We start from the raw sequence: 25729 nt of genomic DNA, 5'->3' as shown, positions 1-25729 counted from the left end.
TAGCAACCTGTGCATGCTCAGGGTATCACCTATCTACACTGGGCTTCCAGTGGAACGTGCTTTGAATTTACACTTTGCCATACGTAGGTTTCCTTCCTAAGACGGGGAAGACTTTTGTGAGAGAGTAGAATATTAAAATAGTCATCAGTCGGGTTATATATTGTAGAGTCATAGAATGGTTGGACTGGAACGGACCTTAAAGATCATAGAGCCATAGAATTTTTGAGTTGGAAAGGACTTTAAAGATCATAGAATGATTGGGTTGGAAGGGACCTTAAAGATCACCCATTTCCAGCCCCCTGCCACGGGCAAGGTTGCCACCCACTAAATCAGGCAATAGATGTGCATATATATGCATACCATGCATATGTATATAAATGTGCCTGAACTAACTTAGCATCTCATTCATAACAAAGCATAAAAGAAACCCCAAGCTCAGCATAGGCTGAGCCCTACTGAGATCCCCGCTTCCCTCCGCAGCCAGGGTAGAGCCGACAGCAGTGCGGGACGGAGGGGGCTAAGCTCCCAACCCAGGACCAGTAGCAGAGCAAGCAGCAGGAGGATGAGGATGCTGCCAGGTGCCCACCATGCTGAGAGCACAACGGGAGCCCCCTGAACCACAGGGCATGGCGCAGAGGTACTGCTCCTGTTGTGTGTGATATCTGCTTTTCCTTATTTTGCATTATAGTGGAACAGTGAATGTTTTGTGCTGGTTGGATGAGCAAATAGTTACAGCAATGTGCATTCCGTGCCCGGCTCGTGCTGCTCTGCACGGCTCATTTGGATTTGGCTGGGTGACAAAGGGTGGGTGTGATTCCCCAGTGTCCATGAAAATGTGGCTCTTCACAAACTGATTTCAAAGTAAAAGCAAATGCAGTAGTTGTACAGAACTCTGCAGAGGAGAAATGCGTTGTAAAACAGCTTCCGCTCAGCAATATTATTGAAAAACATCTACAAACAGACACCTATCGCTTTGGAAAAAAATACATTTCTTAGGAAAATAAATGTTTACAGTTGTAGCTGATGCATGCCCTCTTTTCTGCCAAAAAAAGCTTCAGTTGGAGGCAGTGTTGACTTTTTATTCGTGATGGTTTTGTTTTGTGGCGAGTGGAGTGGGAAGCACTAAACCACATCGCTTACCAACATAAGAGGCTCGCTATGTAGCTCTGTCTTACAGCCACCTGATTTCTTTTATATCTTGAAAACTCTTCCTTATCGATAGATGTGCGTGGGCATGAAAACTGGCACAAATCATGGCGCTACCTAAAGAGGTACCCACTGTGTTTAATGTAATGTGTTATTGAGCGCGTGTCTGCTGAAGGGCAGCACTCGCTGCCCTGGTGGTGCTGGGGGCTGTGGTTATTTGTTTCTGTCCATGGGTCGGATGGCTGTCACAGACTGTGAACTTTCATGGCTGGAACAGAAGTCCAAACAATGGAGGTCTTGGTGTGAGAGGGACCCGTGGGGTTTCTGCGTTATTGCTGCAGAAATCCCCCTTTGCACAAACACGGCCATACAGGTCGTGCTGGGATGCTCCCCACTGCCAGGCAGGGAACCCAACCCCTCCAGTTTCCATTGGGTTTTTAGGCCAGAGCTGACATAATAAAAAGACTGAAAAGTTGACCTGGTTGGATTACAGAAGGATACTTGTTTGCTGCGAATCTAAAACTTTATTTATGCGTCAGTGATCCGCTCGTTTAATGATCTGGCATTCAGGTGTTTGATCTGGAGCCTGATTTCCCTGGACTCTCTGGTGTAAAAAGCAGAAGTTACAGAGTAGTTCAGAAATAGATTCTTTTGTTTATTTTCTATTTATCATGAATAGGATTGGGGTTTTCCCAAGTGCAAACCCAAGTTGGCCCAGGAGTCCCACCACTGTTTGATCCCGGCTTGGTCAGTGCTTACGGCACTGATTCAGTTGCTGTGTTTTCCTGAAGATGTTGTTGTACAAACCTGATGGCAGTAAGCTGTAATGCACCCCCAGCCCTTTCTGGCCCCACGGCAGGGGACAGGTCAATGTGTTGGAGGACACAGACAGCCCATGGTTCGGCGATGCCGAGCCTGGTAAAACTCAGCGAGACCTCGTTAGTTAAAATGAGCTCATTTTCCTTGAAACCAAATGCTTATTTTAATTCTAGGGTGGCTGGGTAAAATGCTGCGTATCTTGATTGCTGATAGGCATCTTCCTTTTGTAAGAAGTCATTTACTGAGTGAGAATAGTGCAAAGTAGGTGGTATGGTAGAATTGCTGCTACTTCTTTTGGCACTACAGATAGATTTCTCCATTAGACAATCCCTTCTTGTGATATAATTAGAGAAGAATGCGTGAGCACAGATCTATTCCATATTTATTTCATCATTTTCTTTATTCTGGATACCACGGTTTCTTTGGGAGGATAAGTTAGTTTGAAAAACAAGAGTGCCCACTTGTTGGAAAGCCTTATAAAAGCTGAATATTCTTCACCTTTTTGCTGAACATTAGAAGAGCCGCGTTGAACCCATTTTTCTGCATATGCCTATTTCTCTCCCATTGAATTCTCCATGCTCTTTGTTGTGTGGGGTGACCTACTCACAGGACAGTGTGGCTCTGATCCCTCAGCCGCCATATGCTCCAGCAATAAGCTGTGTTTTCCATGGAGAGCTCCTCCTGGAAGTTAAATACTAAGGTGTACCTGGGATGCAGGCAGTATGCGTTGTGAATTTTGAGGTGGGGGCTCACCTCAATATGCTTTTTATATCCTGAAGACAGTTTCTGCTAGATATAAAAGGAAGAGATGGGAGGAATAGAGTTACAGATAAGTAAAAATGCCTCTGTCTTCTTTTCCTTCTTTATGTGCTGATGTGTACCTGAATATAATCGATTATATTTAGATTCTGGGGATTTTATTTGGCCCGTCATTTCTCTCCTGTACAACTGCCTTTCTTTAGCAGAACTACATAAATTTCTGTCATCAAACTGTCAGCGGTTCCTTTATATCAGTCAGCCCACTGCCTTTGTGTGTCCCAACTTCCAACTCATTATCTGTTGCACAGACAAACGATGGCACATGGGTGGCTGCCTGCCTGTCAGCTGGCTCTGCATACAGCGAAGGTATTTGGCTGGCAAAACCAGAGAGTAAATGTTTTGGAGCCAGGCAGTTTACAGAATTACTTGGGTTTGCGCTGACAGATGTTTCCGTTCTAAGGGATTTGCTGTGCAAGAATTTAATGAACCAAATTATTGGGACTTAGAAATGGGTTTATAGTGCAGCGAGGAACTTGATTCTGGAAGGCTGGAGGTGATCTGACCCTGCTGTTTTGCTGGTGTTTTACATCTAGGAATGCTGAAGGCTGCATGCATGTGAGCTCACTTAAGTGGGAGCTTATTAGGTATGGCCACCGAGTGCCCAAGGACATTATAAAAATTCCTATAAACTAAACTTGCATGCCTGAGTTTGATCATTAGCCTATGATTTACTGAAGGGACTTACTCTAAGTGCCGCTGTGCCAATGTTTGATTTTCTTTCCTCCTCATTAGTCAGTAGGAAACGGTGCTTGCATAGCTGCTGGAGCCAGTGCCTTTCTGTTGGGCTGCTGCAGGGAGATGCCTGCAGAGCTCATCTCAGAGCTACGTGGGCTGCAGGGCTGCAGGGTGTGTGTCCTGTGTGCATAACGTGTGTGCAGTGATGCTCCGGGAGCTGTGAGGGGATTCTGTGCAGCCATCTGGAAGTACACTTGGTGGAAGGAGGAAGGAAATCAACCCAAAATGAGAAGTGCTGCATATCTTGGTGCTTGCCAGTTCCAAGCTTTCCCATGCACGTCTTCACCTCCTTATGGCTTCGTGTCGGCATCGTGATTTTTGAAGCAAACAACGTAGATTCAGCTGGGTTACTCATCAGATACTGCTTTTGAACAATGGCATTTGTGTTCTTTTTGAGCTAATTTGGGCAACTGTGTGGAGAGCCTGTAAATAGCCCTGATGCGACTGGAAACAATATCCATTGTCTCTAAAATAATGGCAGTTCTTTGTAGAAATTCAGCATCTTAAGATGTGGGTGTGCACATCTGCTGCTGCAGTCTCACAGCTTCCTGGGCTCCCAACAGTTGGGTTGCGAGGAGCAGCAGCTCAGTTTTGGTACCCCTGACTATCTGGAGCCTTTCTGACCGGCACTGCATGGGCTTTGTTCTGGATGCAACAAGTGGAAACTGCCTGCTCCTGCGATGGCTGAGCTGCGCTGGTGAGTGCTCAGGGTGAAACACACCATCTTTGGGTTTGTGTCGGAAGACTTCCCTGCCTCACAGCGGTGCTCACTCTGAACTGATCAGCTTTGCTGTGTTTAGGCAGGATATTGGCCTGACGGCTTTGGTTTAGGCTGGAGCTGTGCGGGGTTGCAGTGTGAGCACTGCTGGGTTTTCATGTCCAGTTTGAGCAGTATTTTATCGTGGTGTTTCATGCACGGAGATATTTCATAGAATCAGAGAATGGCTTGGGTTGGAAGGGACCTCAGGAATATCAAGCTCCAACCTTTCTGCTGCAGGCAGGGCCTCCAACATCCTGTCTAATGCTAGAGCATATTTAAAGGAATTTGAGTTATTTTTACATACTTAATTTATACCCCACCTATCCAGTGCTTTGTTTTTGTGGAGACCGATGAGAAAAAAAATGTGAGAAGCTTTCTCAAACTTCTCTGGCCTTAATATTCAGCCAAAGAATGTTCTTTCCCTGGGGTTCCTGTGTTAATAGATTTGTATGTTAATAGAGCCTAAAGCCCACCACGCAGGGGGCTGGACTTGGTGGAAATCCCCACTGGTCTTAGTGTGCTCTTCCCAGACAAACATCTGGGGCTCAGCCGTGGAGGAGGCAGCTGGCAGGCTGCAGATAGAAGCAGAGCATATCTCTGCAGGTGCCCTCGTGCTGGGTCATTCCTGCAGTGAGGTGAGCGTGGTGCCAGGACGCGGGGAGCCAGGCTCACCCTGTGGGGCTGCTGGCCCGAGTGGAACAGGAATTTCAGAGAAGGAGCATCCGAGGGACTCACCTGCAGGAAGCATTTTCTGGGAGGTGAGAACCCCTCTGATCCCCATACCTGGGAGATGACCGAGTGCCCTCGTCCTCCTCCTCTTACTTCCTAAGCTGGACATATGTGAGTTTCATAGAATCCTTGGAGTTGGAAGGGACTTTTACAGGTCATCTAGTCTGACTGCCCTGCAATGAGCAGGGAAATCCACAGCTAGATCAGGTTGCTCAGAGCCTGGTCCTGGTTTCTCATTTGGCTTTTGAGGACTGAAAAGCCTTGGAAGTTGTTTAGTAGCATTAGGCAAGCTTGCTATGCAAGCTTAGAAATTTTCAACCACAGTTGTAGCTTGTTTGTTCCAAACAACATAGCTCTTTACCAGCTGATGTGGTGCAGAGGTGTGGGTCTTTAAAATATCCTAAAAATTCTTGCTGTCATTTTATTAATCTTACTTTTCCCCAGATCGAATGAGGTTTTATCAAGCTATCTCTGCGTGCACCCCTAATTGATTTTTGGTGGTGCTACTTAATTGGTCTACCTTCAGTTGAGGCAGCCAGGAGCACTGCTGAACCAACAGATCTTTACCCATTTTAAGAAAGGAGAAGTTCATACACTCTGAAACACTTGAGCTGGGAGCGATGCTGTGCTTAGCTTGGTGTTAGGCAGCTAGGACAGCCAACCTGTGTCTTTTTGGAGCTGATGAGGGCTGCTTTTGGTGGGAAAGGCAGAGGAAACCCTGGTGAAAGGGCAAAAGCCTCCTTTCCTTGGGAAGCTGTGCTTGAGGACGTGATGAAAAGGAGGGAGAGAAGCACAAGGCAGTTTGCGTCAGGTTGTGTTTGCCTTTGTCCAGCACAAGGGCTCAGAGATGCTGGGTGAGCCTTGGGAGACTCAGTGCATTGACTGCTGGTGGTGCTTGGGGTGGAAATCCACAAGGATGTAGATTTCACATGAACAAAAAATCAAGTAACAAACTTGTTTCCCTCACCTTGACAGTCCGGTGCCATTAAAAGTTTTTGGTACATCTAACAATATACAAAAATACTTATTTTCTAGCTAGCTTTTAAACGCCTTTTAGTGGATTACTTTGGATCGCATCAACTAAAAGCTTGATCATCTGCCAGCTGCTAGAGTTGGGCCAAAGCTTTGTAAATTAATGAGCTCGAGGTGATTAGGACAGGTCTTGGTGCTTTGGACCATGCACCAAATTGCTTGCCATGCAAGGTGTGTGCCCTGTTAGGTTTTTTCTTTCAATTCTTGTGCTGTGAGGATGCTTGCTTGGCTTGGTGGTCAGAATGGCTATGAAAAGCTCCGCTGGTAATGCCAGTGAATGAAAATTATATTGAGATTCCAGAAACTAGGACCAAGGTAATAACCAGCACTTCTGACTTGGGACTGTCGTGTGTTTAGAGGGCTCATCTCAGATGTCCATCAAGAGGATGTGTTATGAGAAGAAGTTCTGAGGTCTTGCAGCAACCTTTCTGTGTTGCTATTGCAGATGGATAAATGTCTTTATGCAAAAACATTTCTCCATCTCTTGTACAGAGCTGTAGGAAGCTGCCCAGGTCTAGGAACACCAACAACACACTGACCTAGTCAGGGATTCAAGTGAGGAGCTGAACTCTTGCTGTTACCCAACAAATTCAGATGATGTCTTCAGCAGAGTTGGTATCTGTAGCATGTTCTTCCATTTCAGCTCAGTGTAGCTTGTTTGAAAGCAGGAAATGCATTTCACAAATTCTCAAACAGCTTCGGTTGCTAGGAAAAGGATGTACATTGTGTCTCTAGATACAGTCTGGTGTTTCTGGTTTGTTGTTATTTTGATGGGTTTGGTCACAGAAGCTCTGACATTTCTGACACTTGGGCCATACCTGCCAGCCGGGTGGCACACAGGATCTTCAGGAACAGAGAATTCCATCAGAATGGAAGCCACTTAGTTGATCTTGTCCTGTTTGGTCTACAGTGCTTGATAATTGCATTTGTTGGTGCCAGCCTTTGTCTAAAGACAGAGCTTTTCTCTCTGATCAGTGTCCTCACTACGTAATTGCTTTTCTGAGACCTTTACAATCCTCTTCTTTCCATGGATGTCTGAAAACGGTTTACATTTGTTGGATATCATAAGCTCTCTTGAGGGAGGATTACTTTCAAGGTGATTTGTCTTGAAATGATTGCATGTGCTTTCAGCAGCTGTCAGCAGCATCTGGCGGGGCAGGGCCACCAGTTAGAGGTCTGAGCCACCAGATCTGTCTGATCACCATCCACTTGTTGGATTTCTCTCATTATTCTCCAACACTTCAAGATGTTAAGTATCTGCTTGCTCTTTTCAAATCCTAAGCATGGTCTGTGTCTGTTCGCTCTGTGTTTTTTGAGGCAGAGTATCTCACAATGTGTCAATTAAAATGTGTTCATCATTCAGGATTGAGGATGTAGCCACAGTCTTTGGCACCTCCATGGGCCTTCAGAGAGGTCCAGGTGTCTTTGCAGGTCCAGGTCCTTGGTTGCTCCATCCCCTGGGGTTTGAGACAGCCTTACTGAGTTTGTTGAACAGAGGACATTGTGCATGGTTGTGCATGCAGCACTGCCTTGTGCTGCTTCTGCAATACCAGAAAAGTCATGTCCCATGGGCAAACCATGCAAGATGTGAGACTTGGATATATGGTGCAGCACTTTCCATATGACCTGATGTTTCTTTATCCTCTGACACTTTAATTAAATAGTGGGATTCCTTAAAGAAAGCATCACCATCACTCTATCTTTGGCCACGTTTTGAAGCAACAATGCTCTGCTGCTGAGCCCAGCCCAGACTGCAAAAAATAAACCTACCAAGCCTGTTCCTTCAGGGTTGACATCCCCCATGGCTGCTGCTCAGAGAGGTGCCAACGGAGTGCATTTGGGCACACCAAATACTTTTAGAGTTAAGTAGCCTTGGCGTGGGTTGGGCAGAACTGCAACACCTACTTTGCAGATTGCCTCCAAATCTGGCTAACAATTGTACTCTTTAACGTGGTTAAACTCCCTGGGTGCCCATAGTGCTGAAGTCTGGATAGCAGTGGTGTTACATCGAGGTCTTGATGATTTCTTGTAATTCAAAGCCCATAATAGCTCTTCAGTCTCCAAATGGGGCTGAGGTTACATCTCCTTGCCCCACGTCATGTGCTCCCAGCATGGAAGCTTGGTCGTTGCCTGCCCTGTTTGGAAACCTCTCTGTGTCTGCCTGTGCTGGCTTAAATATAGTCACATTATGTCATATCCCACATTGTATTTTTGTTCTGAAGCCGATGATATGATAAGATGGTGACTCTGTCTTGAGCTGGATGTATATATTTCTATCAGCCCTGAGGGCGATGTTGTAAAAATGCTCTTTTGTTTCGAGTGCAGCACAGGAAGCTCATTTTGGCTTCATTTAACATCACTGCTCAAACTGGCAGGGAGTCAGGAATGGAGTGATGTGACATCATATATCTGGCACAGCAGCATGGCTCGGAGCTTCGCAGCGGCCAAAACCTCTGATAATAAATCAAATGCTGGAATATCCATGCAGTTCCATCATAACAGAGGGTGGCTGCTTGTCATGTTTTCAATCTCTTCTGTTTGAAGAAAAAAAAAAAGGCAATTTCCTGACATTTGGGGATGAGCTGGGTCCCATGCTCTGCCTGAAGGAGAGCTCACAGCCTCAGCCCCAAGGAGGAACCTGTTTAAAGTAGAGTTTCATAGAACCATTAGGGCTGGAGAAGACCTGGAGGATCACCAAGCCTAACCCCAACCCTATGGAAACCGAGCTTAGAGCTGTAGCTGCTTAGTTTCTGTACAAAGCTGATTTTTTAAATTATTATTTAATTCTTAAGGTCTTTAGAATTCACATGGTGGGCAGGTCTGGGAGAAACAGATCCTCTGTGGAAGTCTAATGCAATTTTTGCTTTTCTCTTGGTTATATTGATGGGGCAAAACGTATGGAAGGCTTTGGAGACTCACAGGGCACAAATTACAGAGCAGGCTCCACAACCTGCTGTCTAGCAATTTTTTTCCTGTCATTTCTATGACATCCTTATCTTCATCAATGCAATTCTTTTTCCATCAGAGTGTAAGTGGGGCAGTGGGGGCCATCCTGCTTCAGAGGAGTCAGCCCAGTGCCCGTCCTCCTTGTAAACAAAGAGCAGACACACGATCAGACACGGAAACCCGCTTTCTAATTAATTCCTGTGCCTCTCACACTGCTGTATAACTTTATGAGGCACTGGGAGGGATCCTGTTGCCCTGCTCTGGGAGCCTTGGTTACTGCACGCCTTATCCTGTGCATCTCAGCAGACCCAGATCTCTTCAATTACCTGCCCTTCTGCAGAAAGGTACATTTTCAGCAGCACTGTGTTGTGGTGGGGTTGCTGGAGGGAGGCAGCCCTGAGTGGGGTGTTTTGTAGAGCAGGGCTGATTATGGGGCTGAACTGAATGCCATCCAGTGAGCCCCAGAACAGCAAAGAATGGAGCCAGGGAAGAGTCCGCTTGTGGAAACTTCAAGCCCCACGTGTTTTTGGAGTTATGGAGGCTTTATCCTTCAAGTACCTACAAGGGAGACTGTGAGAAGGAAGGGGACAGAATCTTCATCAGGATCCATTGTGAGAGTGCAAGGGAAAATGGTTACAAACTAAAAGAGGGGGAGATTCAGACTGGATATAAGGAAGAAGGATTTTATCATAAGGGCAGTGAGGCAAAGGGTGCCTGGAAAGGTGGAGGTGCCCCATCCCTGCAGACACTCATCCCAGCCAGGTTGGATGGGCTCCGAGCACATGGTGGAGCTGTGGGTGTCCCTGTGCACTGCAGGCAGTGGGACCAGATGGCCTTTAAGGGTCCATTTCAACTCAAAGAAATATAGAATCAAATCTGCCAGACTTCCACTGAATAGTGCTGAGCACTTATTGAAAGTACAGAAATATGTGGAGGATGCTGCTTGCTGTATTTCTATCTCAGGATAAGCATTATTTACTATTATTATTATTATTATTATTATTATTATTATTATTATTATTTACTATAGCTTAGCCCACGACTCTCAGCCTTACTTAACTCAATGATCCTTACGGGTCCCTTCCAACTTAGGATATTCTATGGCTGTATGAATGTAGGTAAGCGCATAGAGGGCTGTGAGTCTACTGCTGGTACTGTAGGGAGAATAATTATTGCAAAGAGGAACTATCTGTGAGCGAGTCATGGCTAACAAATTGGTTTTAATGGGAGAGAAGGAAGGAAAAAAGCAGGAATGGGGACAGGGGTGGAGAGATGACTGAAAACTGGATGAGAAAACGGAAGATGCCATCAGGCTTCTGTACCTCGTCAGATAAACTTATAATCTATTTATTATGTTGACTTGTTTTGTAACACATTCTCAATTATTCTAGTCATCTTTCTTGCATTGGTTGTTTGAGATATTAACAGCAAGTATATGTTTTACCTAAAAGGAAAACAGAAATTCCTTCTGCTCTGTTTCCTATTAGAACCCAGCACAGACTTGTAAGTGGTTTTACAAGCCAGTGACTCCTGACAAACCCAGACATCATGGAAATTAAGTCAGTGTTTCGGTGCTGGAATGTATAGCTGTTGGTAAGTATGGTGATGATGATAGTAGATGTTAATTTGCATTTGATATATAATATTCTTGGCCTTCATTCTCTATAAGCACTTTGACCTGATTTGATTTTTCAAGATGTTCCAATACCGTGTAAAAGGGAAATTAATTAGTGCCACAGAAGGCAAAGTGGAATTCCCCTTATCAAACACGTTCCAATGCATCCTTAGCTCCTGTAAGATTTCTGAATTTTCAGTCCATCTTGTTAGCTTCTCCACTGGCTTTAGGGAGTAAACTTTTACCCATTGAATGATGCCTGAAGGCTGGATCAGGTCATGGTATCTCCAAGAAGGAGCAGCACAAGACCTGTGTTAGCCAATGAGCTTTCTTCATTGCTCCGAGACGTTTGTTCTGAGCTTCTGTTCTGAGTTTTATCTCAGTATGATCTGTAGATAAAGAATTTGGAGGAGTTGCTTGGCTGTCAATGGAATGATGGGAGAAGGTGCAATAGCTGGAGCCAGGCAGCAGCCCTGTGGGTATGGTCAGCTGCTTTTTGGCAAGCTGTTGGGAAACGTCATGGAACCCTGCAACTGTAAATGTGTATAATGAAGAAAGTGGAGAGAGTTTAAAACGTGAGGTCATGTGCTCTGGACTTGGGAGCCTTTCAGATGACTTTTAAAGGCCCAATTCAACAAATAGTGCCTTTGTTGGAAAAATTAGTCCCTCTGGTAGTATCAGTCCTATTGCCTAATGCTGATATTGGTCTGGTTCTTGGTCTTGTATGAAGTCTCATATGAGACTGTATGAAGATGTATATATATATATATATTAATGGTTTTTTTGTGTGTGTGTCAGATACTCTCATGTATTTGTTGTGGTAAAAATGCAGCAGTGTTGTGACAATAGTGATGGGATTGGCTTTGTGAGAAGCCTGCTTTCTCCTGAGGCTGGAGGAAATGTCCTTGCAGACTTGGTGTTTAGGGAGGTATGTGCTTACTGTCAGTGTTGGATGTGGTTGTCAGGAGAAGTCCATTTTAGAAAAATTAGGAGATGAGGAGCAGTGCATCTTCACGTCAGACCAACATTTCACTGATCAGACAAGTATTCCCCCAGCAAGTTGAGGATAGGACTGAGAGTGAGGGTTGGGACTAATGAGAACCAGTAAATCACGGTTTTCCAGCAGTGAAAATGTCAGCTGTGACATAATGAAAGCTGTATATCGTGGCCTGCAGAGTGCCAGATGATTCATGTGTGAAAACTGAGCAGCTGGTTGAATCGGGGGGCAACGCTTTGGGAACACCCTTTGCTTTCGTGCCTCCTGTAGGTGAGCGTTGAAGGCAGATGAATTGGAGTACAATTTTGAGGCATTCCTCAGCTCTGCTGCAGATAACATCTCTGTGTTGGCAGACACTGGAATTGCTGATGGTACTCCATAAACACCAGGTACCTTGGGAAACTCAGTTTTCAATGCCAGGATGATGAGGCATTTGGATCTGGCAAAAGGCAAAGCTGATGAAGAGACAGACAAAGGAGCAGGGAAGCCTTCAGTGCCATGGGCTCTGTGGGAGGATTGATGGAGGAGGTCTATCTTAGCTACCAGTTACTGATACCAGGCATGTTATTTAGCACTCTAGGTAATAATTGGCATCTGGTGGGCCGATGACGCTGAAGTATGTCAACTAAATGACATGGGCGCTGGCACAGCCTTCAACTAAGACCTCCAGTGGTCATCCTGACCTTTTTTTGCTTTAAGGTTGCTTTGTTCATGTGTGCATTACTTTTGTCATGAGGCACAAAGACCCCACGAATATGACTTTGTTATTTTGGTAAAGCATCAGCCAGCAAGGCATTGTAGTTTCAAAGCATTCACTTGAGAGACTTGAAGCTAACCAAGATTTGATGTAACACATAACCCACAAGCTTCAGGTTAAGCATTTACCTCTGTGCAGTGCCTTGCTTTACTCCTACTGGAAAAGGTACAAATGGAAAAGTAAATTCATCGGCTTTAGCTAACACTAATGATCATGGAAAGCTTTTCTGTAGAACCGTGCCATACAACAACAGCATTTTTGAAGAGTGTTGTATCTGATGTTGCTAACAATGAAGGACAGTGATAGGGATAAAGGGCTGCCCATGGAAGAGCACTGTGCAGCCTCATGGGTGAGCACAGGGAGCGTCCAATCTCAACCCCTGTGGCTCCATTCTATAGCTTCCATCACAGCAAAGAGGACTGTTGTCTTTTAGCTCTCTCTCTTTTGGCTCACAAGGCAGAAAAACAAAGGAATTAAATTATTATTATTATTATTATTATTTTCCAGAGAGACAGGCGCTAATTTTTAATAAAATAGTAATAATTAATTGAATTCAAATAATTGCAAACTTTTATGGAGCAAAGGAAAGTTGTTTGTTTTGGGTTCTGCTGAGTTGTGCTTTTCTGGAAAAGCTATTGAAAACCATAATGAATTAATGATGATAAATAGTAGAGTTTGTTTACTCCGTGCACTGAATAAACAGCTTAAAGAACGCTAATTGGTCACCTCTAATTTGAGTTCCTTTTACATGATTTTAATGATAACTAACATTTCTAACATTTATGCAAACAAGCCATGCGTGAATATCTAGGGATTACAATGGAATAACTTCTTGAAAACCTTTATAAGAAAAGTATTTCAATTCCAGTTCCATGTGGATAGGAATCAGGAAATTGGTTTAAATTTTGCTTTTTTTTTAATGTGACTAATTATGGAAATTTGTGCAAGGGAAGATTTCCTACAGTGTCTGTTATGGTCTCTGTAGAGCAAAGGGGGTTAACAGTGCTAATAACAAAACAGGGTGAGAGGAAGGTTGTATTTATTTGGGTGCACCAACTGGGCTTTGGATGCCACTTCCAGCTCGGCTCAATGGGGATGAGCTTTTTCTATCAAGAGAGAAATGAGCATGGGAAGTTTATTCTAAAGGACAATTGTATGAGGCCCAGCTCGTTGTTTACTAAACTTTATGTGGGTGCCTGCAGCACAGGGCTGGAAATAGCCCACTTCCAATTATTTCCAGTCGCCTGGAGGGCTGGCTGCACTTGTCAGCATCTCCTCCTTGCAGCCCAGTTTCAGACACGCTTTGGGAACGAGTAAAAGTGTTGGGTGCCCAGACTGTGTTTGTGCCAAAACCCACTTGTGGGTCAGGAGCCAAAGAGCGGTGTGAACTCTGGGTGAACTGTGTGGCCCAGAGCTCTGCTGCATGCTGGTCATTAGCTGCTACAGAACTACGCTGGGTTGTTTTGCAGAAAGATCCGGCACAGCGGCGCGAATGGGCAAAGCCAGCGCCTTCATTAATACCTCGCCCATTGTGAAAAGTAGAAACGGGCAGACGTTTTCTGCACTGGTTTTGGTGAAAAAGCCTTTCCGTGGGGGGAAAGCTTGAGCTGTGAGTGAGTTCATAATGGAAAGAAAGAATGTCTTCATCCCCCAACAGCGGGTTTTCAGGGCGGATCTCTCAGCCCCTCCATCCCGGCGCTGGGTGGATGCTGGGCAGCCTGCGGTTCGGTGCCTAATCTAGCATGTCAAATGTGAGAGGTGATGTACGAGGAGAACTGTCACAACGGGCTCTGAAGATGTGAGGGCGGAGGCAGGAGCAGAGCGAGGACACAATGGTGCAGATTGATGTGTGGTTTTATTAAGGCACAGTTTGCTGCACGATGGCAGACGTTGCAGCTCGCTCTTTAACGGTAATGTCTCCTGTGCTGTTAGCACTGCGCCAGTCTGCGTGTCGTCAGAGAGCAAGAGAAGTTTCTTATTGTTGGTGCAAGATTGGTGCACCCAACCCTGCTGGAGAGAGTTAAAAATAAGCATCTTTCCTTTGAAGATGCTCTTTTTTCCCAGTTAGATTTCGGGATGTCACTGAGCTGTTTTTTAATTCTGCCCGAGCATGCTCTGTTAATTGGGCAGAGCTCACTGCGTTGATCAGCAGGTCTTGGCGCTTGCTGCTTTGCTCTCTCCCCAATTACTCCGTGTAACCGTCTCCTCTCGCTGCCAGACCTGAAATTTGCCCATCCCAAACGGATGAGTTTGTCTGAGACCTATTTTCCACCAAATCCTCCCAGCCGCTCTCACGCAGGTTTCTACAACCTGAATTTTCCATTGCTGGAGCACAAACAAATTGCTCTGTGAGTCGATCCAGGACTGGCGTTGGGCAAAGCAATGGTTGCTTTGATCTGGTAAAAACACAGATTTTGTGCCTGTTGGTCCCTGCATTGTCCCACTTCTCCACGTTTAATACAAATGTAAGCTAAGAGACCAGAGGGGTGAGCTGCTCCTCCAAATACTCTACTGTAGATGTGTTCTCCCAGTGCCTGAACTGGGAATATGAGCTGGAAGGAGTTCTGCGTCCAGGCTGCAGATCCGTCCTTACAGTTATCTCATGGAGCTTTGTGTTCCCCCCTTACAATTTCATGACTTGCATTTTGTAGATTTATGAGAGTCTTTGGGCTTCTTTTGTTTCTATTGTGCTTTATTAGGTGTAACCTTCAGAAAATGCCTTAATATTTTAAATTCTCTTGGGTGCTGCTGTTTCACTTCTCTCATCATTTATTTGAGTATTTTTTTGTTGACAACATGCTGGAATTTCCATTCCCCTACCCCAGTGCTCCCACTTGCTCTTTTTTTTTTTCTTACCTGAAATGTAAACAGGAAGGACATGGCTGGTGTGATCCCAATGGCCGCTGCCATACAGAAATTCACCCCGTTTGCCTGTCTGGAGCAGATTAGGGGGCTGGGCCCTTTCTGTACCCAGTGCATGGTCCAGCCAGGCAGCAGCCCAGACGAGAGCCCTCGCACCCACCCCAGCGAATATAGCATTTATTTAGGAGAGAATTTAACAGTCTAACCCTGCCCCCCATTTTGCAGAGGGGCCTGGCTGCCAGGTCTCACTGGATGGTTGTTTTTTTTTCCTTTTTGCTTCTTTATTAGCTGGAAAATCCCAGGATTTCTGTGCTCATGCATGGTTTCCTTCCCTCCGTCCGCGTGGAGCCGGGCTGTCTGGGTGCCACGCATTGAGGTCAGCCCCATGCACCGGCCCCAGGAGCAGCGAGGTCGCCCACTGGAATTCCCAAATTAGGACAGATCCGTTGGGTTTGGGGTGCCCCTCTGCCATGCAAAAACCTGCAGGTTAAATCTCACATTGATTTACCATTCCTGTCCATCTTTCTGCCAGTTCGGAATTGTCCGTACCCACAGGCTTGGATATTGCATGGAATAGAATATGAATTAGTTGTGAGTGGTGGAGGGAAATGGGAATGAATTGCGTCACACCAGGAATTTCTCAGCTCAGTTTGACAGATTTTCATTTCCATAAATTGTATTTTCTCTGGTGAATATTATGACCTGCCTGAATTTTAAGCTTTTTTTTTTTATTCAAATACTGATTATCTGAAATACACATTTAAAACACAGCTAAGTCAGCTTTCTTTCTTGAATCTGAACTAGCATCAGGGGATGCACGAATATAAGCAAAGTTTTATAACGTCTCATTAAAACAACTGTTTGTAGAGGTCCAGAAACTTCAGCCTCCCATTGGTCACAATTAAGGTACATGCAAAGAGGGTCATCTAACGAAAATATCTGGGTTTTGCATCTTTAGTTAAAGATTGGGTTGGATAGGAGGGAAGAGGGTGGGAGGGAACATATTGTACCCTCTGTACTGCCCCAGGATGCGGGCTTTTAGCTCAATGAACTCCAGGCTTTGTAATTAGCAGCAAGGAGATTAGATTGACCACGTTTCTGGGAGTAATTTGAGCACTAATTGTGTTTGATTGTTTAATTACTCTTGCTTGCTGGGATTGAGGAGCACCAGTGAACCCTTCACAAGAGATCCTGTGGGTTCTGTAGATGGAAGCTGTGTGCATCCCGGATGGAGCATGGCACATTTGGCCATTCCCTCAGTCTTAGCCAAGGTGCTGGTGCTGACTTGTGCTGGTGGGCAGACAGCAGCTGTAATTTTCATCCACATTTCTCTTCAGACAGTGATAACGTTGCACAGATAGAAGATTGGGGGTCAGTTTGTGAAGCTGTAGAGAGATACAAATTAATGCATGTGCTGTAGTTTCGGTAGTGGAAACTCTTTCATTGCTAATGTGCACAAGCAGCAATTGCTTGTGTTGCATCCAGGATCAGATCTTGCTGCATTGCACTGCTTGTGGTTCCTTTGACTTTGCTTACCCCTGGTACACATCACCTCAGCATGGTGCATGTTGGTACCACTGGCCATGCACATGTACCCCATCAGTGTGCTTTCTGCAGACTCTCACAGATGTTGCTGCCTTGACACGCTGTGCTTTGTACTTCAGAGCTGATGCATCCTGCTGAGGAGAGGGAGCTTTCACTTGTTCTGCTTTTTTACTTCTCTGGCAGCAGAAATATTGCCTTAGGGCACTGCGATGCAGGATCTTACAAGTGAAAGATAAGACAGCTGTAACGTAAGAGAAATGTAAGATAAGAGAAATTTGAAGATGGGGCCTGGAGAGCAAGGAGGGGATGGTTGCAGGAAGATGTGGTTTAGTGGGTATTGTGGTGATGGGCTGTGGTTGGACTAGATGATCACAGAACCATTAAGGTTGGAGAAGACCTGTAAGACTTCCACCCACCCCCCATGCCCACTGCCCACATCCCTCAGTGCCACATCCCCACAGCTCTGGGACACCCCCAGGAATGGTGACCCCCCCATTCCATGGGTAGCTGTGCTACTGCCTGACTGCTCTTTGGAGAAGGAATGCTTCCTCATTCCCACCCTGGCACAACGTGAGGCCGTCACCTCTCATACTATCACCGCCACCTGGAAGCAGAGGCTGCCCACCCCCCCTTCAGGAGTTGTAAGGAGGGATGAGGTCTCTCCTGTGCCTCCTCCATTCCATACTGAACCACCCCATTCCTTCAGCCTCTTCCCATAAGACTGGTGCTCCAGAACCCGCACAGCGTCGTTGCCCCTCTCTGGACATACTCCATAACCTCAATATCTTTCCAACCTTAACGATTCTACGATTCTGTAATTCCAAGCAGACAAACCCATCCTCACACCAGCTGCCTCCTTCCTCAGCATCTCTCTCCCAGAGCCGGGGGAGGCAGTGGGGTGGGAACCTCCCGTTGTCTGCAGCAGTGGTGTTGGCAAGGCCGATATGTCACTGCCCTAATGGGACCTGACAAGGAGCCATTGGGCTGCTGCTTGAGGAACCCAATGGTTAATTTCCACCGCGGCGTGTCAGGGCAGAGGGCAGGAAGAAGTAATCGGAAAGGTGCCGGTGAAGCTGGAAAGATTGAGTTAACTGGGGCTTCTGTGTCAGTGCCTCGGACCCTTGGTAAACAGACTGTATGATCTAAATACCATGCGACTAATCCCCCAAACTGCACTTCAGGATAGTGTAATTTGCAGGGGAGAAAGAGGACAACGGAAAATTGGTGCTGCATGGAATTCTGCAGGTTTTAAGTCACGTCCACAGTGACCCATGTATGCCTCCCTTAAAAGAAAAAAAAGAGCAATTACTTGTTATTTTGTTTGTGAGTATAAACTCATCCTCGTCCGTTTTGCTTCCATGTGGCTGGGAGAGGCTTGTTTTGTTTCTGTTGCTTCTAATGATGATTTCATTTTCCCCTGGCTGATGCACACCTGTGGACTAAACCCAGTGGAAACTGGCACTTCCTCCTCTGTGATGTTAAAATAACAGTGGTTCAGGCACCACACTGAGCGTTATCTGTTTCCCTCTGTATTTTTATGGATTTCACAGTGTTTTAATAGAAAAGCTGTTTTCAGATAAGAGCAAGGCATGAAAGGCCCCGAGTTGCCATTGCAGTGCTGGTCGCAGGTGGGTGCTGAACAAAATGCAAACGTTCTGCTGCCAGACAAAGGTTTGGGGATAGCAGCAGAAAGTTGCATCATGTCCATTGAACAACCTCTCCAGAATAATTGTTTGATTTATTAAATAACATTACATCATCATAGAACAAAAAACATCCCTTGGGCTCTCCCCAGACCTTGCTATTTACAGGCTGGGGTGTTTGGGCAGCTCCTTTTATCCAGACTGGGAAGCAGAGCTAAAGTGACCCTAGGATGGCTGGAGTTGGAGGCACCTCGGGGTCCATCTGGTCCAAGCCCTGCTCAAGCACAGCCACCTACTGCAGGTTGCCCATGTCTGGAAGTCTCCCGAGTGTCTCCGAGGAAGAAATCACCGCTGCCTAGTTGGGACCAGGGGGTTTGGTGAGGCGGGCTCCATCCACAACGTGCATGCTGCTCACTTCTTTGTTTTTGCCACCCTCAGGTGAGCTTTCCATCCGCTGCTGCGCTCCCAGGGCCACCGCATGAGCACGGCCGTGGTGGGTGATGGCCTCGCAGCCCAGGCTGGCCCACGTCCTGCTGCTGGGCCTTGTGGCAGGCTGGCTGAGGGCTGCACAGCCCCGCGACTTCACCGTGAAGGACATCGTCTACCTCCACCCCTCCAGTAAGCACTGCCTGCAGGGTGAAACCAGACCGTGGCTTCCAGGGGGGATTGATGGGCAGGGGCATTGGGGTTGCTCTACTTTTTCCTTCAAGGGTTTCTGGCCTCTGTGACCAAGCAGTTTGCTCAAGCATGTCAATAGTTGTGAGTGTGGGTGAAATAGAACCACGTGTATCTCTCTTATAAATCATTCCTGACTTATTTATTAAGGAAGGGATGCCATTTGGAGGGACATGGACAGGCTTTAGAGCAGGGCCCATGTGAACCTCATGGGATGGGGCCCTGGGCAGCCTGATCTGCTAGGAAATGTCCCTGCCCATGGCAGGGGGTTGGAGCTGGATGGGCTGTAAGTTCCTTTCCAACCCAAACACTCCATGATTATTAAAGGAAGTGCCTGAAATTATGATGCAGTGGGGTTGTGTGTCTTCAGAGCTTCCATGGACTGTGCTTTTAATAGCTGGTTTGTTTTATCATGTACAAGTTTTAATTTAATTCTCCAGCATTGCTTGTAGAGCTGTGCCTGCCATCTGCTCCCAAAGAAAACTTGTCTTTTCAGAATTCAGCAAGATGAAATTCCAATACGGTTACACCTGTAACCAGGACCTGCTAGCTGCCCAGGGCAAGGCATGAGTATCATCAGTAGTGTGCAGGGTCCCAGCCCAGGCTGTTCCTTTAGTGCTGTTCCTTTAGAGCCCACTGGAGATGCTCGCAGTGCCTTGATGGTGCTTACCCTGAGTGACTGGGCAATGGAGGACAGCTGACAAGTCCCTCCTGCATGGCAAAGGCCACCTCCTGTACCCAAATGGGGCCTGGCTCACACCACTCCAGCGCTGGGTGAGGAGCAAGATGGATCTCATGAAGCTGCAGAGATTCAGCTTGCTTGGCCCCATGGAGATAAAGGTGACCCGGTCACCATCTGCCTTCTGAGATGGTGGCAGCACCTTGAAGATGTATTGAATGTGCTACAGAAGCCCTGCCAGGAGACCACTTAGGAAGCTGTGCTCTTCATTTGGCGAGATAAACGAGGATGGAGGCTGCTGTTAATGATTGGAGGTTCAGCAGATTGATTTTTCTTTCCTTTGGGGACATCAGCCTGCCTTCAACAGTGGCCATTTATTTTTTTGGTGGGACAGCGTCCAGAAGTACTTAATCCATCTGATATTTTGTTATCAACCCTGGTAAAGTAACAGTACTGGATGTGAGCTCTGATTCCAAGAGAACAAGCACTCCTTGCTTGTGTTAGTGCCCTTTGAAGTGGGTAGTAGGCAATTTTCCTGGGAAAACACAGCTGAACAGAGCCCTTATTGCAGATGAATGAGCCCTCTTGGTGCTGCTAGTGGTAGCAGGGTTCTTACAAACAGGACTAATCCTGATGGAGCTGGCAGCTCTGGTTGTAATAAGATATGTCTGAAAAAAGAATACATTGCCATGTGCCTTTGAGAAGTACAGCAGAAGGGGATCGATGGGGTCATTTTAACTGAATACAGTTTGTTCCTTCCAGCCACGCCATTTCCTCACGGATTTAAATGTTTCACCTGCGAGAGGGCAGCAGATAATTACGAATGCAACCGCTGGGCTCCGGATGTCTATTGTCCTAGAGGTAAGCAGCCACACAGTAGTGTCCCACTTCACCCCACCTTGCTACACCTGCTCCATGGTCAAACTGCAGGGACAGCACTGAGCTGCTGTGCTTCCAGCGCACCGAAATGCCAGCGGTTGTGAGCCTCTGCCACATGGAGGATGTGTGATACAAATAATCCCTTAAGCTTTTATGTATCTTTGCAGTTGGTGAAGTTTAGGACTTCCATCTATTCCCCATCATCCTCCAGCTCACTTAGTCCCTGGGGATGTCCTGGAGCTGTGGGGATGTGTCCTGGGCACTGAGGGACGTAGGCAGTGGGCACGGTGGAATGGATTGGAGTGGGGCTCGGGGATCCTAAAGGTCTTTTCCAACCTTAATGAATCTACGGTTCTATTATATGGGACCTGGGCCTTCCTCTGTTCACTTCCCTCCCTTCTGGCTTTGGTGACATTCCTCAGGGGAGCCCAAGCTGCTGTTTTTTGGATGGCATCAAAATCTTTGCATTGTTTTGGGTTCATAATGCTCACTAGTCTATAGATGGTGACGACTCAGGGTGTTGGGTACCAGACATCAGCAATCATAGAATGGCCTGGGATGAAAAGGAGCACAGTGCTCATCCAGTTCCAACCCCCTGCTGTGTGCAGGTCACCAACCAGCAGCCCAGGCTGCCCAGAGCCACATCCAGCCTGGCCTTGAATGCCTGCAGGGATGGGGCATCCACAGCCTCCTTGGGCAACCTGTTCCAGTGCCTCACCACCCTGTGTGTGAAAAACTTCCTCCTAATATCCAACCTAAACCTCCCCTGTCTCAGTTAAGAGACATTGAGGTTGTCCCCATCCACTGATGGAGCCTGTTCATGAGCAGGGCACGTGGGCAGTGTCACAGGTGGGAGCCATGTTGGGATGCTGCTGGCTTGTTTCGGTGCTTTCCATAAGCTCAGCACTGCTGCTCTGCCTCTGTCTGGCACTGTTCTGGTCTCCTGTAGGATATTACGACTGTCCTCACAAAAATATTTATCTTGGAAGGAAAAAGACATTAATGTGAATTCCAGACTAACCAGCTGCGCTTGCAGCCTGTCAGGGAGCTCTATCTGCTTGAGAATTTATTTGCTTTGAGAGCTCAAATCTGTTCAACGTCAACAATAATAAAAAAGATCAGGCTGGTTGGCATGGGATGAGACCAATGTTCCTGGACACTCCCTGTTTAGACAGCAGTAGGTGGTGTTTTATGCAGTTAATGACAACATTACCAGCATGTGGAGCCTGCAGCTCGCTGTGGAAGGAGACAGCCGTGGCCCCGGTGTTTGCACTTAGTAATAACCATCAGAACCAACCTGGCTGAAAACTGCTTATCTCGAGAGAGGTCTTAGTGCTTGGACATGGTAGCTCACCCCATTGTATTGTAATGAATACATCAGAATCCCCTTTTTTTGAAGTGCAAGGTTTCTCCCTTGTTTCTTCTTGCTTGTACACCACCACAAGCCGTGGCTTTGTCAAGTGAACACATTTTCCTTTCCTTCTAGGCACGAGGTACTGCTTCAGCCAACACATGATGAGAGTTACCGGAGAGAGTGTGTCTGTCACCAAGCGCTGCGTGCCCCTGGAGGACTGTCTGTCTACTGGATGCACATATGTAAAGCACGAGGAGTACAAGGTGAGGACCAGGGTTGCTTCTTTGTGTGAAACCAGGCAGCTGGTGCACACTGAACACCCCTGGTTCATTCCTGAGATGTGCAGAGAGCCCCAGAACCACAGCAGCAGAGGGGTTGGGTGTGAAAAATGGGATGGGTACATGCATTACTGCGTTTCCTGAAGGCTGGTGGTCAGCCTTGCTGCAGTGGGTCAAAACCAACATGCAACTGATAGTCCATCCAGCAACAATTCCATAGGAATAGATGCTGATTTCTTTGAGTGTTGGTCCTCCATCAGCCAAACATCGTTACTTGATCATCAGCTGACTTTTGGGGAGGAGAAAAGCAGCCCTTCAGAATGGATGTTCTTGCACTAGGCGATGCATTATTACTGCACAACCAGAAGGGGTTGAGATCACAGAATTGTAGGGGTTGGAAGGGACCTCTAAAGATCACAGAGTCCAAGCCCTACTAAAAAAAAAATCACTAGCCCCTATGCTGATTTCCAAATGCTGTATTATTTGCTCTCCATCTTTCCTTTGTGGCAGTGATATTTGCCAGGTAACCGAGTTCAGTCCTGCTGTCTTTCAGATCTGCACATCCTGCTGTGAAGGCACCATCTGCAACCTGCCGCTGCCCAGGAATGCCAGTGATGCTGTGTTCACCACCCTGTCCCCTCTCAGCAGCACCCCGGGGCTGTCAGGTCGTGCCGTGCTGACAGCAGTGTGTCTCCTGCTGGGGCTCATGGCATAGACCAGCATCGGGCCACACACGTCTGCTCAGGACCCACACTTCAGAACTGTATCTGAAAACTGACTCTTGTTAACTGGTGATGCTGGAGATGGATTCAAAGAGGACTAAAACCCACTTTTTGTTGTTGTTGTTGCTGGTTTTGGAAGAAATTTGTGCAAGATGTGCCTAGATTTCGGGCTTAGACTTATTCTCTATCTTATCTCCAAGATTTTTCTCATTTATAAGTACCAAATCCCTGCCACCTCCTTTTACCATCACTCACTCATTCAGAATGTTCCCGTTGGCATCGTTCGTTGTTAACATCATTTGTCACAGCAGTCACCCCAGTGTCCTGCTTGCCCGGTCTGGGAAAACACATTGAATAACACACAGGAAAAGCAACAAAGATAAGTTGGATATTAGGAAACATTTCTTTCCCAAAAGCACTGGCACAGCTGCCCATGGGGTGGGGGTCACCATCCCTGGGGGTGTCCCAGAGCTGTGGGGATGTGGCACTGAGGGACGTGGGGGGGAGAGGAGAAGGGGGTAAGTGGGGTTGGGATCCTCGACAGCTTCCTGTGGTTCTTGGTTTGGTTGGGCACCATGTATGCAATATTTATTTTTGTATATTGAGTAGGCTCTAAAGCATTTAAAAGGTTCTTAATGCTAATATTGCTGGGGAAAAAAGAAAATGGTTTTGCAAGTGGGTAAGCCTGTAGTCTATAAATTATCATAAGAGTATATATATACTTTATATATATATAATATTTTATATATATAAATATATATATAGTCACTGTTGAAAACAACTCCACTCCATTTTTTCTTTAAGCTCAGCTATATGAACAGGGTGGCTGTGGTCTTGTTTTAAGCTTAGCAAAACTTTTTCTACTTTGTTTTTTAATTCTGAAAAGTTCTTACAAATGTCCCAAATTGTTCTCTTCTGAACTAATGGTGGCCAGCCCTGCTCCAAGGAGCTTCACCAACTCACAGCTTATGCTCTACCGTGCTTTTTTTGGGTGAGGTACAGCATAAAGCGTGGACAGAGGGAGAAAATGCTGCACTCCCAGTGCTGTGTGCAGCCCTTTGGAGCTGTGATACCTGCTGAAGTGCTGTTCCTGGAGGAGAATGGAGAGCAGCACTCACACTTTGGGTCTGGGGCATTTCTCCAGGGTCTGAAAGCACACTGGATGCCTTGGTACCTCTTGATGTGAGGCTTGGGTGGTGGTTTTATTTTTAATTAATTTACCTATCTATTTCCTGGTCAAAATTGTGCATTGAGCACCTTGTATTTCCCTTTCTACCTTTTCATACGCAACTACTGAGGACAGGTTAGCTGCTGGCACTCAAAGCCCTGCATTTGGAGGTCCTTTTGGTTCTCCTGTGACTTGCTCACAGCTCTCTACAATTAATTAAGGGCTAGATGCAATCTGCTGCTTTATGCAAGCTCAACCCACCTGGCCACTCCAGGACCCAACCCAATCCTCAATGCCATTCCTCCCACAGAGCCAGCTGCAGAGAGGAAGAAAGAGGAGGGGAGGGGGATAGTATTGTGGCTGGGGGTGTTCCAGAAAGATGTGGCACTGAGGGACACAGGCAGTGGGAATGGGTTTGGTGATCTCTGAGGCTTTTTCCAGCCTTAGTGATTCGTGATTCTATCATTCTATGCAGGCAGCTTGTTGTTGTTCAGCCCATCCCTGGAGGTGTTCAAGGCCAGGTTGGATGGGGGCCTGGGCAGCCTGGGCTGGTATTGAATGGGGAGGTTGGTGGCCCTGCCTGTGGCAGGGGGCTGGAGATTCATGATCCTTGAGGTCCCTTCTGCGATTCTGTGCGATCCTGCGTTTAACAGAAAAACACTTTAACCCAATTCACTCACCCAACCCTGTGTGCTACGCTAATTCCTCCTGCAGTCAGAGGAGGAGAAAGTGGCCTTGCTCCTTTGCTGAGATGGGGTGAACTGCATCAGCTCAGACCCATGATGGAGTGGGGACAGGCCATGGGCCATGGAGAAGAAGCTGAGACCCCACATGTGGATCTGCCCCTGCTCTCTCCTCGTGGGTCTCTTTGGGCATATAATGCTGAGCTGCATCGTATTTATTTTGAGGCTGGGAGATGCCTTTTAAACGCCTAATTTTTTAACTATTGTAAATGATGTACAGTTATACAAATAAATGTTTTAATCATACAGGTGATATGTCAGATAAGTTTACTATCAGAGAACTGCTGCCTTCTGCCCTGTGCCCCTGCCTCCTTCCCACAGTGGGGTTGGAGCAGCTGCCCTGCTACTGCTGGGCCTCCATTTGTGACCCCTGATCCTCTTTTCCTTCAGCTTCTCTCTAAGAGCTGTGAGTGTTCATGACTCTGCTCTCAGCTCATGTAGCCCCAGTGCATTCTGCTGGTTCTTGTGCAGTTATTTATTTGCACTGCTGCAGCCAACACTTAGTGGGATGCAAACAGCTTCAGGCACAAGGACTGAATATGGTATTGTGGAGCACATAGCTCAAAGCTTAAAAAGGTTATAAAAAAGATAGCCCAGTAGCTCTTACTCAGCTGAACAAACACAATTTAAAGTAGTGTTTTTAATGGCAGCACACGGGCTCATCCTTCCTGCATCTCCCCTCCTTCCAGGCCATCCCCAGCCCTTCTGAATATGATTTTTAGTTTTGTTTTCAGTAGTCCTGGGGTTTAGCCCTCCTCCTATGACAGCAAACACTACTTGTTGTTCTCACCTATCTACCCACGAACAAAAACATGTTTTCCTCACC

The 25729-nt window shown here is 46.5% G+C and overlaps 1 protein-coding gene across 9 annotated transcripts in view; it reads left to right on the top strand.

Moving 5' to 3' along the window:
• Nucleotides 1–25498, top strand: part of LYPD6 (LY6/PLAUR domain containing 6) — a 41923-nt gene extending 16425 nt beyond the window's left edge. For 2 of the 9 annotated variants that reach the window (XM_048954093.1, XM_048954095.1), the window contains 6 exons: nt 481–637; nt 10474–10579; nt 18844–19023; nt 20522–20620; nt 22125–22255; nt 22824–25498. In XM_048954093.1, the coding sequence (XP_048810050.1) occupies nt 18906–19023; nt 20522–20620; nt 22125–22255; nt 22824–22985 (510 nt within the window). In that variant the 5' untranslated portion in view covers nt 481–637; nt 10474–10579; nt 18844–18905 and the 3' untranslated portion in view covers nt 22986–25498. Of the gene's footprint in view, nt 1–480; nt 638–3537; nt 4217–4985; nt 5038–10473; nt 10580–18843; nt 19024–20521; nt 20621–22124; nt 22256–22823 lie in introns of those variants that run through there. The other 7 variants (XM_048954102.1, XM_048954097.1, XM_048954098.1 and 4 more) reach the window with 6 other exon arrangements.
• Nucleotides 25499–25729: the final 231 nt, after the last annotated feature.

The sequence above is a fragment of the Lagopus muta genome, chromosome 8 (assembly GCF_023343835.1).
Source record: "Lagopus muta isolate bLagMut1 chromosome 8, bLagMut1 primary, whole genome shotgun sequence".
Taxonomy (NCBI): domain Eukaryota; kingdom Metazoa; phylum Chordata; class Aves; order Galliformes; family Phasianidae; genus Lagopus; species Lagopus muta.
The sequence above is the reverse complement of the archived record's forward strand: the minus strand, read 5'-3'. Positions and strand labels throughout refer to the sequence as shown.